General features: G+C 41.8%; 1 protein-coding gene across 3 annotated transcripts in view; it reads left to right on the forward strand.

Annotated features, from left to right (window-relative positions):
- Positions 1-14,261, forward strand: part of pard3ba (par-3 family cell polarity regulator beta a) — a 120,047-nt gene that overhangs the window by 46,255 nt on the left and 59,531 nt on the right. For 2 of the 3 annotated variants that reach the window (XM_057027355.1, XM_057027356.1), the window contains exons 11-16: positions 2,114-2,299; positions 4,680-4,841; positions 5,875-5,958; positions 9,841-9,958; positions 10,908-11,055; positions 12,369-12,460. In XM_057027355.1, the coding sequence (XP_056883335.1) occupies positions 2,114-2,299; positions 4,680-4,841; positions 5,875-5,958; positions 9,841-9,958; positions 10,908-11,055; positions 12,369-12,460 (790 nt within the window). The remainder of the gene's footprint in view (positions 1-2,113; positions 2,300-4,679; positions 4,842-5,874; positions 5,959-9,840; positions 9,959-10,907; positions 11,056-12,368; positions 12,461-14,261) is intronic. The other variant, XM_057027357.1, reaches the window with a different exon arrangement.

Genomic DNA, 14,261 nt, shown 5'->3' on the forward strand with positions numbered 1-14,261 from the left:
GGAGATCAGAGGTATTTAAAACCTCCCAGGTTGACATCTGAGTCTTCTCAAGTGTCTCTTGAGCAGGAAGTAGTAGATTGTCTTTGTAATTCCTCTGGTTTTCTGCAGTCTGATATGCCTTGTTGATAAAAATAAGCCCCTGCTGAAAGTTGTGTATTATACTAAAATAGAAAATAGAATCCTTGGCTTTAGACGGAAGTGTTTAGCTTGTTTTAGCTCATTATTATCATATCAAGGCTATGAATAAGAGCTTTTTTAAGTAGAGCCAGTATCGGGTCATCACAGATGCTTGGATCTTATTTGAAGTAATAGAAAAAGAATATCAGGCAGAAATGTCAGATTGTTAGCATTTTATATAAATTTGACAGATTTCCTGGTGAACTCTAAGTCGACCCACACAGTACAGCACATCAGGGTGCAAAGTGCCAGAAATAAACAGATAAATCTGAGTTGTCCATCTAAATCCATGGGCATCTGTATTAAATCCAACTGATATATTTGTAGAGGCTGAATATAAATTAAATGACCTTCGCTATATGAACTAAAACATCATGACAAGAAGTTTTTGTTTCTATTGATTGGTATTTTTATGACCTCCCTATAAGAGATGTATTATATGGAGTTTAAGTAAAGTGTTAATTTAATCTTTAATCTTTTGGAATTTAGCAGGTTGTTGTTTTAATTAAGCAGCAAATGTGTCCTACAGATGGCTAAAGGATCATGGCAAGCTTGAGGGCAAACTCCTGAAGCCAGTCCTCGTAAATCTGATGTTGATTCTGACATAAATATAAAAACAGCGATGTAAACTGCAGCAATGTTGCTGTGATCGTTTTTAATTTAATGTTGAGAGAGGAAATTGGTCAATAAGATGGTTGAAAACACAGACACCTACAGCATCCTATATTCTGCAAGCACTTCTCTGTAGCTCATGTTGCAGCAGATAACCACACTTGTCACCTTGATTTAATCTTTTTTTGCCCATCCTCTAATCACAGACATTTTTCTTTTCCGTTTTGTCTCTAATCGCCCCCTTTTTTTCAAAACCTGAAGCCTAGGTTGTCCAGCTATGAGCTGTATGAGCTTGAGTCCAATCAACTTGGAGTCAATTAGCCTTATCAGTGGAATTAAGACAACATGATTTGCCCCCCTAGTTAAACCCCTAGTTTCCTTCATCTTAGTATTGACTTACTTGGGGTTTTCACTAAACCTGCGTTCTGAAACAGGCCCCAGGTATCACAACTAGACCCCCCAGATGCAACAAGAAAGGAGACACAACCACAATAGGAGTGGAACTGAACATATATCGTGGAAGAAATAACTCATAGATTAACCAAAATTAACAACAGCACAACAGTGTGGTGGGGTGGTGCATATGTGGCTGTGTGTGAGTATCATATTAAGTACATGAGTGAAGTGAACGGAAGTTAAATCGACCCTGGCACACAGGGCCCAGGTCCAGGTGCACCACAGGGCCCAGGTGCACCGCATCGGCCCAGGTGCACCGCATCGGCCCAGCTCAGCCCAGTGGTTCATGGCTAACTCCACTAAGCTCCTCCCACCTCCAACAGGTAAACAAAGGGCAGGAAGGAGGACGTCATCACACAGATGTACCTGGGGAATGGTTATTATTTTTAAATGCTACTCTGTGCTCCCCCTCCTTCCTTGCCCTTCCCCACAGCACTCGAGGAGGAGGTATGAAAAGGTTATTATGTTTCCTTTAGAAATGACTCCCTCTCTGACGGCACCTTTCATCTCCAAATGGAATAACTTCTCTACAGCTGCTTCTTTTTCCCCACAACACCATCATCTCTTTCCAGTGCAAAACACCTGCTCCTCTCTTCATCTTTTTTCTTCTTCCATCTGACTCTAATCCATTTTTCCCTCCTTTCTCTCTCTGGTTTTTGGTGTTGAGTGTAATCACAGTGGTGTCGGAGCATGTATTATCAGTCAGTGCATTAGACATGGTGCCCCTACAGCGATCATACTGTTATTATGTAAAACAGGTATTAGGCAAGTGCACATTAGGAAGCTTTTCCTGTCTACGAGTGTTTGAAGCAAGATTTCGAGGAATATCCTAAAGTTCTTGAAATGTTTAGTATATTCTGTTTTCCAGAAAGGTGAAGAAGCCAGGAGTTTGGTGTTGGAAGACGGCAGAGAACAGTTGATGTACGAGATCCCCCTCAATGAGACGGGCTCAGCAGGCCTGGGAGTCAGCTTAAAAGGCAACAAGTCTAGAGAGACCGGGGAAGACTTGGGCATCTTTATCAAGTCTATCATCCATGGAGGAGCTGCTTATAAGGTGATATCTGGTTTTTCTTTCCATCTTGTGAGTTTGAATAGCATCACATTCGAAATAATTAAACCCAGTTTGACTTCATCTTTTCAATGCTTGTGTTTTGTAGTTTCCTTTTTTTCCCACTCATCTTTTTGTTTTGTAACTTTTCCAGCACATTTAGGCTGTCCGCACTCTTTCCACATCTGTCTGTTTTGCTTCCTCCTCTCTTTTTTGCGTCTTCCTTTTCTGTTCATGGCTCCCCTCGACCTTTGACTCCCATTGACCCTCAGGGTTGCGGCCACATCACATCAGCACTCTAAGCATCTTATCTTTATCACTCAGTTACCAGCTTCCAGTTGGGAGTGCATCCTGGAAAGTGAAACGTCCCATTTCAGCACTTTGGCCTCCGTGTTAGGCCCTCCTCAGATGCCACAAGTCTTCCAACTGCACCGAAAGAGTGCGGCGTGGCGAATAAACGACTGCTTTGGAATCAAGGCGGCCATGTGGCAGCTCCCCGAAGTGCCTTCAGAAGCAGGTTCTCAACAGCTGCCGACGCGATAGCGCTCTCAGCAAGATCCCAGAAACAGGTTTCTGGGACAAGATACCACAAAAGAGGAAGACAGAAATTTGAGGGATGGTAGCAGGGGATCAATGCTGGAAGAAATGAACAGTGTTGAACAAAAGAGAGATGGAGATAAGTGTAATAAGAAGAGGAAAAACAGAAAATTGGGGAGTGGTGACGCTCAGCAGGAACGCAGAACATGAGAGGACGGCAATGTTGGTGCATGCTAATGAAAAGCAGCTAAAGGGCCTGATGAGACCTGTCAGTGCCAGGCCAGTGCAGAGAGGGGCATCCCAGGAGTCTCTCTCACACACAGCCACACACACAATCACACAGCAGGCGATAAAAAGGAGGAGATGTGGAAGAGTCGTGGAGAGATCTAACCTATTTTCATTAAAAGTGTTCACTGCCGTCTAGGCCTGGGGCCTCAATTACACACCAAAAGTGTTCTTTGACTTCCTGTCTGATCTTGTCGTGCCATCATTTCAAAGAGTTCGCGACAAAAACAAATTAAAATTACATGTCGTCGGCTGCAGCTGCAGTTATTTATCGGAAATATCAGACAAAGCTGATGTAAAATTTTGATGAGATCCCATTTTGCACGTGCGGGGGGTGTGGGCGTCGATGTGTGTGGGGGTCAACTCTGCTAGTCCCTTGTTAATGAGTTGAAGTCAAAGGTCACGGCTGACCATAATGGACAGATCACGACTCCACACATACAAAAGAGTCTTTAGTCCATCTCTCCTCTTCCTCCTGTTTTTATTTCTACCCTCTTTATTTCCAGCCCTATGTTATCCCCCTTTCTGTATCTCTTGCATTCTTACTCATCCATCCACTCCCTCCTTTCCTCCCTCTCTCCAGGGCACTATTCTGTGTTGCCTCTCAATGAGAGGCTGCTATTTAAAACACTTAGAAGTGATTTAGTGCCCACAGAGTCTATTCCATTAGCTGCTCTATGTATTTATCATGGCTCACCCATTCTTAGTAGATTGCTAACGCTACAATTTTCTCTCCCCATCCTATTTTTTTCTTCTCTCACTCTGATATTTGCATCTTACATCTCTCCCATTTTCTCCAATTGCTTTCCTTTTAAAACCTAACTAGGATTGAATTTATTTATTTTTGCTCTTGTTCTTTCCACTCCAGCATTTTATTTTTTTAAACAATATCATAGGTGACATTAACAAATAAGTTCTCCAGGTTATAAGATAAAACTGGAATGATCTCACCTTGTAGGAGAAAAACAACATTTCATTCCTAGCAAACATTTACCTTTTAATTTCCCTAACTTTATGAATAAAACTGTACTCTGCAACACATTTGGTGCTAAATAACTGAGACAGGTTCATGTTTTTAACTCTGAGTAATTTCTTCTTTCAACAAGCATTAACTGATTCCAAATTACAGTAATTACTTTCAAGTTGAATCTCTTTTGCTTCATCTGTTCAGTTTCTCTTTAATTTTAAATTCCCTTTTCAGCATTTATCAGGAATGATTAACAAGACGGCTCTGTTTCCCCCCCCATTTAAAGTGACATTTTTGAAAGAACATCTTGTCTAACATTTTTCTCTGAAACCGTGTACATCATTATACAGTAGACATCACTGTCGGTGTTGCTGATTACACCATGTAAACTGAATCACCCCCATGAAATGCACAGATGCTAGCTTTTGAAGAGGCCAGCTGGACCCTCTACTTAGCCTGGAGGACACTTTTAGATTTTTACTCATCGGGCAGTTTATCATTTCATTGCTGTCCAAGTGTTGTGTGTATGATGCACGCCATTAGATAAGCCAGTTGATGTTATTTTCTTCGCTAAGACTTTTCACCATGTCTCTTCAGGATGGCCGTTTGAGCGTGAATGACCAGCTGTTAGCCATCAATGGCGAATCTCTCCTGGGACGATCCAATCACGCCGCCATGGAGACACTGAGGCACTCGATGTCCTCGGAGGGAAACTCCCGGGGCACTATCCAGCTCGTTGTGCTCCGAGCACCCCGACAGGTATAGGAGGACCTATTATGTGCTCCGCTGTGTCTTTTTATTGTTGGTTGGTTAAAACTATCCACTGTTTCAGGCATTATTGAGTTCTTGCAAAATGGTTGCTACTGTAAAACCTCAACATCTATTTTGTCATTTTCAATTGGCTTTCTTGACCGCTTTATCCCTTTCGGGGTCATGGGGAGGGTGCTGGAGCCTATCCCAGCTGCATATGGGTGCAGGCAGGGTAAACTCCTGAATGAGTCGCCAGCTCATTGCAGGGCCCTATGTGAGCAGTTGTGTGTTTGGTACCTTGCTCAAGGGGGCCTTGAACCCAGAACCCTTCACTTCTCAGCCCAGTCCCCAACAGGCTGAGCTACCACCACCCCAGAGGGGGGTGAGGGACGGCATTTTGTCGTTTTACACAACCTAAATTATTTTTAGCTTGTTATCACTTTTGAGAATTTAAAAATATTATTGAAAGGGCACCTTCTGATGAATCAACATACTAGTGGGGTTTAAACAGAAAGTTAAATCATTCCTTAATTCATCAAACAAACACATTACACATATCAGTGCCTTGACTTTGGCCCGATGTGTATTTGCGTAGATTAAAGACGAACGGATACATTCTGATGTCTTAAACACTATCTGATTCATTAAGATATTTTTACAAAGTGGCTGTTTTGACAGGAGCATCAATGTTCATCCACAGGTCAAATCCCCCCCAACGTGATCATCTCAGCCTCACAGTGAATGTACTTACTTGTAACAGCTGAGCTCCACCTATGAAATAAAGTCAAGCACATATAAAATTCTGTTTCATGTTTAGGGAGCTCTGCTGTTCACATGTTTAGAAACCTGAATTCTGTGATTTTATCCCTCCGCAGCAGCATTAAAAGGTGCTGTAGCACTGTCTTGAATGCATAGATGCGCTCATTCAGCTGCTTTTGAATAACAACTTTATCTGGCTACATATTCAACCATCAGTGGAACGTTTGAAATCAACCTTAATTGATTGGTGGTATTTGTCTTCTTCTCTTATTTCTTCTCACAGCTGGCAAGTACCAATCCCAGACCCAGCACAACTGTAAGCGGCTCTACAGCTAATCAACCCAGCACCACGATGAGTTTAAATCAGGTACGAGTAGGTGATCCCCTTCAGCAGCCGCAGCAGCCGCCAACTCCGCCCCGGCGCTCTTCCTCTTTTATTCCTATGCAAAGGTGGCGAGCATCCGAGCTGCTGCCTCATAGCTACACAACACACGTGCAGAAGCCAGTCGAGACAAACCCTAGATACAACTACAATTTTAGCCAAAGCCAGAGGCATGGCTGCTACATAGGGGGCGTTATACCAAGACAATACTGTGATGACCAACAAAATAATGTGTATACAGCAGCTGTATGGTACGACTCTGTGTTTCCCCCTCACGGTCAAAACCTCAGTGGCTACAAAAGACCCACGGCAGGAAACATAAACAGGGAAAGCTACAGATATGGAAGCACACAGAGCCGAGCGCCTGCGCACATGCAGGATCATGCCACTCTCCAAAACATGCACAGAGAGGTGTTCCATGAGGCTCAGGGCAACACGGGCAGTCAAAGGTTAAGACACACACGCAGCCACACGTTGGACAGCATCCACACGCGTGATGGCTACACTGAAAACATCCGAGCGATGGCGGGGCAGATGTATGGAGACTCGCCCTCACACAGGACGCCCACACAAACAGATGTGAACAGAAATGCACACACGGCAGCAGACACATACGCACATTCACACAACTACACACACAACCGTGCTCTGACCAGACACCACCATCTCCGGCTGTCTGGGGGACTCTGACAGAGTATTTCCGCATGCGTTTGAAACATGTTGCTTTACTGTGTAAATCTATGTATGATAATAAGATGGAACCTTATTTTTCTTCTCATTGTGTAAATACGGGAACTTCCTGAAAACTTTTGCTTAATTTCCTCACTGATTCAGTGTTACACCAGCTCTTGAACAATGAGTTTAGTTTGTATGACATCCTTTCTGCCACATTTATTTCTCCTCTTCTGCAATTTTCGCTTCAGACCACCTGGTTTGTGAACGCTTAACCTGCTCTTTGGTGTTTGTCCATGTATAAAATGTTGTATTACCTCTTCCCTTTTTGGGCTTTTCTTCTGTCTCAACTGTTTGTATCTCTTCTGTTTTAATAAATTAAATGTGAAGCCTCCTGCATGCCTGTCTGCTCCTCTTTTTGGGTTTCAGAAGCTGCCCTCTCTTCCGCTCTTTTCCTTCTATTAAATAATGTTTGCTCGCTGATCCTCTTGTTCTGGCCTGAGTTTTTTCTGCCTTGTCTTTATCCTTTGTTCTGTACTGCACACAAAAACCAGTGCATGTAGAACACCTGAAAACTCCCACATGGAAAACATTACTAATGATTGAGCCTTACATTTTTTAAAGAAATAGCTGAATTTTACAATAATGGAACACATTTTTTGCCACTGAGGGAATGATGAACATAAAACTGAGTATTAAGAAATCTTTTAATGGAGCTTTAAGCACACGCCATTTCAGATTTTACAAAATGTTAAATCTTACACTTGGGATCTTTAAACCTTTATTTTTTCCCCCCATGTGTAGTCCCATTGTGTGTAAATGTGTCATCTGAGACCCACAATGACACTTTAAGAATTTCTTACATCAGTATTGGCACATTTACATTAGAAAGCCTAATTTAAGGATTCCGTTCTTACTAATCAAACACAACCATTACACAACCATGTGTCAGTAGTTTTTTTAATGAACTGTAAATGCGTATCCATGTCTGGAGTATTGTAGTTCACCTCATTTGGCTCATTTACTGAGTACGGTAATCACTGAGCTGATTGGTGCCGCACCACGAGAATATAAGTTCACTGGTGCAAACTGGCCCACAACTGGGGGGCCATTATTCTTTTGTACACATTGGTGGAAAACATGATCACAACATTAGAATCAACTACAAAAGCCATTTTGTTAAGCTAATGCTTGAAAGGACATTCCTGGACGGATGGACTCGTGAGGATATCGGGTCTGACAGACGGGGGAAAATAGCAGTTTCTTTGTTGAACCGCTCTATTGATGCAGAACCATGACAGATTATTTCAACAGCTTGTAAAGATTTTTGAAAGCACTTTTTAGGCTTGACTGCCATTGACCTCCCCATCATGGAATTTACATCTTATCTGTGCCAAACGCCCATTAGTATGTGTGTGTTTTAGCCTGCAGACAAACGCTATCACACCCAGTTCAAAGTTCAGTCCGTATCTGCACAGTCATCACGAAGCAGACAGTCTGGTGTCACATCTGGGCAGCCAGCTCCCAAACGCAGCACTGGCGCCCGAAGGCATCAGTCCCTTTTTTGCTCACTCTATCTGTCTAGACCTTTCAATTTTTTGGTTAATCCTTATCACAATAAAACTCCCACAATCCCTGTGATAAATGGAATCAGTAAAACATACCCTGGGAAAGGATGCTGGGATCGTACCACCATCGTTAGCTGGGTTTTTTTTTAAACGTGTTCTGCGTAAATAAAGTCACAGAGCAGCATAGAAAAGATGACTTAACCGCATCAGAATTCCCTGGTTTTGTTATCATTTTCCCATTAGCCTGGAGTTCTGTCACGTTTATCCCTGTTTGTTGGTTATTTTATCCAGACAGTCAATGGTTTGAGCAGATGACAATCAAACGGCAAGAAAGCTCCTTTTGTGTGTTTGCTGTGTTCATTTTGATGTGGGGGAGGCAGGGCTGAGCCACAATCCTATATATACAATAGGATATAGTTATTGTTGTGGGATTAAGATATCTGACTGCCTGTCTGTCTGCCTGCTTCAAAATCCTGAGTTGGTATGTATGGATAGATGGATGCACACAGCATGATTCATATATCATGCACATGCAGCTGTCACACCCTCGTGTGCTACTTCATACAACATGCAGATGAGCTCAAAGTGATTGACAGCTCTTATTTAGAGCCATATTAACATGTATGTTTGGTACTAATTATACTCCAGGGACTCTCTGACATTGTGAAGTCACCTCTCGCAGCTCTTTGATATGGTGAGGGGAGCAGAGCACACTTCTTTATAGTATATGATGTAAAGAATATTTTTGTGTATCCTGTGTGTGTGTGTTTTATGAACCTGTCCCAGCTGTAGCTCACATCCCTTTGACCAGAATATGCCTTTTTCCATCCTTCGCTGCTCGTCATCCGTATCTCGTTTGTATCTGTGGTGCGAGGGTTCTTTGTTGTCCTTTAACGCCCCTATTGTGATACAGTATTCCCTTGATTATGATGTTTTTGTAGTGTCCATTTTTAAAATAAAAAAACACTATTTTTGCCAGTATCCCCCCCAATGGAAAATTGTACAATTCTATATTACGTGTTATTTGATTTGAACCATTGTGGTTAGTAGCTGTGGATTTATAGGATAAATTGGACCACCAATACAATGTTTAACAAACCAGAAAGAGAATATATAACACACAATACTAATATTTTCTTTTTAACATAGTTTTATTATATTCTTAAATCAAGTGTGCTGCATCCCCAAATGTCCACACATAATGTGCATTAAGACAGACAGGTGATGACTTCCATAACATTAGTATCTCCTTGAGACAATGTTTAAAGCTACTTATGTCAATCTTAAATCACATGTGACATTGTTTATGCTGGGGTAGGTTAAATGCCATACTGGGCCTTTTTCCCCCTTGAGCCTTGTAGCAACTGAGATGATAAATAAGGACATAGACAATGCAGTAAAATTGATTGATTGATTGATTGATTGATTTAACTATCTATATAATGCTAATAAGGCAGGATTATAGTGACCAATGATGTTCAATGAATGAGTTACATGTCTGTTCATGGCGACTTCATTTTTACTGCATATTTTTATGTTTTTATAGGTTCAATAATATTTAATAAATAATCTATAGTTTGCATATGACCCATATTAATAAGCATTGAATTATCTTTTTTAATCTCAGGAAGCCTGGGATGACATTGCATACCAGGGGCCCTCAGGAGCCCCAAACTCCGAGAGCATCCTTGGCAGCGGCAGTCGCGCTCCGCAGATAATGAGCAAAAGCATCGACTCTGGAAGTGGTGAGCACACTCTTGAGATGACGCCACCTTCGTGTTTGTCCATTTCAACTGTCAGTCAACATCAGACTCGGTGTGTTTGTGTACTCGGGCTTCCTGCCACCGAGTGTGTGCACACAATATGTTTATCAGTCCGCCTGTGCTAATATTGTACCGTGCGTGTCGAGCGTGCAGTAGCTACATCTGCAGTACCTTTAAAAAAAACAGTCTTTAGATCTCATTTCTTCTTGGCCTACATACTGGATAATGGCAAAAATGGAGCCATTAACTGTGTTTTCCTCAATGCCAGGAATGTTTTTCATGTGTAGATCTGACCTCAGAATCAACACACTGATGAGACGGCTGCTAAGTGAGCCAGATTAGCATACAGGCTATTGTGTTTAACGTGTAAAAGGAAAAAAAAGCCCAGCAAAGTGTTCAGAATTCATTCACTCACCCTCACTCAGCTCTGGAGTGTGAGTCACTGGGGATGCTTTCCTAGCTGTCAGCTCGCCATCAGCTCAGAGTTACAGTGAAAGCCATTTTCTAAAGGATGGAAGGATTTTGACACATTGGGGAGATTTGTAATAGTTCCAAGGAAATTACAATAAGGGTTTCTGTGTAAAAACGTATATTTTGTGGTTTTTTGTTTGTCTCAACTGCTTGCCAAGGAAAGATGTATTTAACCTCATCCAATGTTTCACACAACTGATTCATCCCATTTATTAGTAGGATGTAAACATGTTTTATGTTTTCATGCCTATTTTCAGGATTAACATTAATATATAGCTTAACCTTGATATTGAACAATGCAACCAGGAATATCGAGTCAAAAGCTATTTCCCCACGGTCAAGCTAACACATGCAATGATAATTTTAGTTCATTACATTACAGGTGTTGAAGCTTACGTATTAGCAAGCATCCAGCCTTTCCTCTCACACTTTTGTCCTGTTGCTTGTGTTTTTGCCTCAGCCGCTCATCCTGCTGCAGCTGCCAACGGAAGCTACGGCCACTATGGCAACAGTGATGAGGAATGGGATGATGGGTTTCCCCCACCTCCCTCTCCCCGCTCGGTGGAGGAAATGGGTAGAGATTTCCCTCTGACTCCTTCACAGCCGAGGTACTCCCCTGCCTAACAATAATACCCATAATGCATCCTGCCATCAGCACTCACTGACGCCACACAGAACTATTACAGTTATTATATTCTAACGACGCTCTTAATATGGACCTCTGTTATGAGATTAAGAAGAGCCATTACGCTAAATATTACAACCCACATTTGCATTATTTAGACTATTTGGCTCTAATTGCGAGAGCTACTTGCATTATGCATAATTATGGTGAAAGCATAATAAAGTCAGTTCTGTAGGAGTATAAACAGCTTCTGTGTGGGTCTTGTTTATGGGGTTTTCAGTATGAAAATATGTAAATGTGCAGACAGATTTGGCCTTTGACTTTCCTCAAAAGTTTTCACTTTTGAAATGTTTCTACCGGGGAAAAAAAATCATGTTTGTTTTAATTAAAGAAAAGAAAAAAGAGAGAGAATCCAAAATATATGCACACACACCAATTAGTGATGGTGAAGTTGACTACTGACTTTATCGCATCCTTTTCACACTGGTAGTAAACACATACAGGCCAGGCACAGGAGCAGTGGCCTGCACTTTGCCAATGGGAATTGGGTGCCTTGCTCAGGGGCACCCCAGCCCATCACCCATTCTGGGATTTGAACCGGCAACCCTCCGGTTACGAGGCCAATTTCTGAACATACAGTCATTTTTGAAGACTTCATATGAATGAATGTAGCAGTGCAGGCATTTTTTTGAATTCTGTAAATACATTTTAATCATCTCTCATAAATCGTCTTGTCTATATTGAGGCAAGGTCAGAATAAATATTGAGATTATTGTTGGATGTGTTAGAAGTCAGCTATATTACACACGTGATACTCCAGCAGAATCTCTTGGTGTGTTTGCTTGGTTTGTATTCTGAACTCTTTCCTACGCATCTATTTCAGCTGCTTGTTTTCTTAAGAAGTTTCTTCTGTCTTAGCAAACAGCCACACACCAGGAATCAGAAACACAGCCACGTCTCACTTCTCCTTTGTTTGTCTGTAAATTTACATATATACAGTCTGCGCCTCAACTTTGCCAAATGAGTGGAGGTAAGACAAGTGGAGGTTGCCTGTTGCGGATGTGGCCTTGAATATCTTGATAGAAAATGCATTTGGACTCTCCAAACATCAAGTGAAATGGATTCATTTGCATACAGAGCAAATAGGAACCAGTCCCTTGTGGTCTCAGCAAGTGCATGTTTAAACAAATTTAAAACCTTCCCAAAAGGGCTGATCCAACCGGGCTTTGACGGGAGAGTCAGTGATTGACAGCGCTTTCTTTTCAACTGAAGGACTGAGGAACTGTTGTTTGATAGTGAGTTTCAGAAGCAGCAACACTTGGCTACAGACGATCAACTGACCAAAGACAACAAGCCTCGCAACAGAACATCCAAGAGCATGGACCTCGGTGAGTGCACACACACACACACACACACACCATTTCCAGTACATCAATTATTGAACCAACACACAAACCATCTTCTTGTTCCAATCATCTCACCCGTACATGTGTAATCATGGACCCTGACAACACACATACGAGCACAGCCGTGATCACACGCTCTTATCAGTACATTTCTTTGTAGTGATACATAGCCCTCACCCATTATCCAGCGCCTGAGGGGACTTGACCCTCTGATCTCATAAATCCCGGGGGCTTTTCAGTGGACTGCATGAATGCACCATCTGGTGGATGTGTGCGTATATTCGCTGTGTGTGAATAAATGAAAGGCGCGGGGTCTCCAATCTCTGGCTTTTCGTATGTGTGGATAGCCACCCATAAAGGCTTATTTCCACGCATTAACCCAGGCCGACCCCGGTTTATGCCGTCCTTTCCCCATCTCCTTCCAATCTTTTTGTTCTTCTTTCTTGTTTGTTTCTCTTTTTGTTTTGATATTTGAATCTGCGGCTGTTTGGATATGGCCAATAGGCTACCTTTCTTTTTCCTCCATCTTTTTCCCTTCATTCCCATCTAAAATCTGTTCATCGCTCTTCCCTTTCTCATTTTGCTTTCCAATTGCAATTCATTAGAGTTAGGGGATTGGCTATCTTCCTGCAGCGCATGCCTCTGCCACCCACGCTGATTGGCTTTCATTATATTCAAGGGGAGTCTGAACACACACTCCCTCTGTTGTGTCCCAGTGAGGAGCCTCTCCAATACCCAACACTATTTGTCTCCACCTTTCTAGCTCCTCTCTCCAGCACTGGCCATCCTCCATTTCAGTCTGTTCATGTCTCAAAACTCTCCAAATTCAGAGGATCGCTTTGATAAATCAACTTGATTAGAGCTGATTTGTGATCGCTTTATTTAGGTGGATGATGTGTTATTAGAAAGTAGTTGACTACAATTATGATGTTAAATGCAATGTTGGTTCTAACAGCCTGGGATTATTTTTGAAATTAAATTAAGGTTTTATTATTTGGATACTGCTCATCTGCTATAACCATCCTAACACAAATGGTTTTCCTAAATTAGGTAAATTCCAGTCTTTTCTTCATGCGACAGTAGGTTCAAAAACAAGTTCATGTTTGTCCAGTGGTCTGTATTTAAGCCTCAGATGCTCCACAGTGCAGGTTAGCTTTTAGCCTCAGTAAACACTTGAGAGTGAGAGGTGAGCTTCTCTCGCTGACCCTGGATGCCTCGGCAAATAGTCTATTGACACAGCGCTTCCACTTACCCACAATCCTCACATGTTCTGCCTTCACACAGCGGGGGAGTGTGACTCATTGACATCATAACCGTACTACACCATAGTGAGGAGGTTTTGGTTCAGTGTTTCAAAGATTTCTTTATTTTTGACAACTACTTTTATCTAAATGAAAAACTGTAAACGCATGACCAGGTCTGACAGTAAATCTGTCCAAGTGCTTGTTTTCATGGAAAGACAAGTGATGGAAACAAATGTCTTTTTTCAGGTCTGATATAATCTATGATTTGTTTTGGGAAAGTTGTCTTTGCATCTGCTTTTCACTGCTGCAGACGTAATGACTAAATCACTTAGTGACTAAACTACAGTATATCTTTTGTTTTTTGGTATCGGCCAAAACCAACTGCTCATCACTAAATTAATGAGCTGTCTGTCTCCCTCTGCCAAAAAGACTCTTCTGTGTAAAGATACAGCAAGATTTACTTTCCTTATTTTTTAAACAATATGTGCTAAAGTCCTGGAAATTGTGTTTTTGTTTTCACTTGTAACATAGCAGCGTTT

This window comes from Takifugu flavidus, chromosome 3 (genome assembly GCF_003711565.1).
Source record: "Takifugu flavidus isolate HTHZ2018 chromosome 3, ASM371156v2, whole genome shotgun sequence".
Lineage (NCBI taxonomy): Eukaryota > Metazoa > Chordata > Actinopteri > Tetraodontiformes > Tetraodontidae > Takifugu > Takifugu flavidus.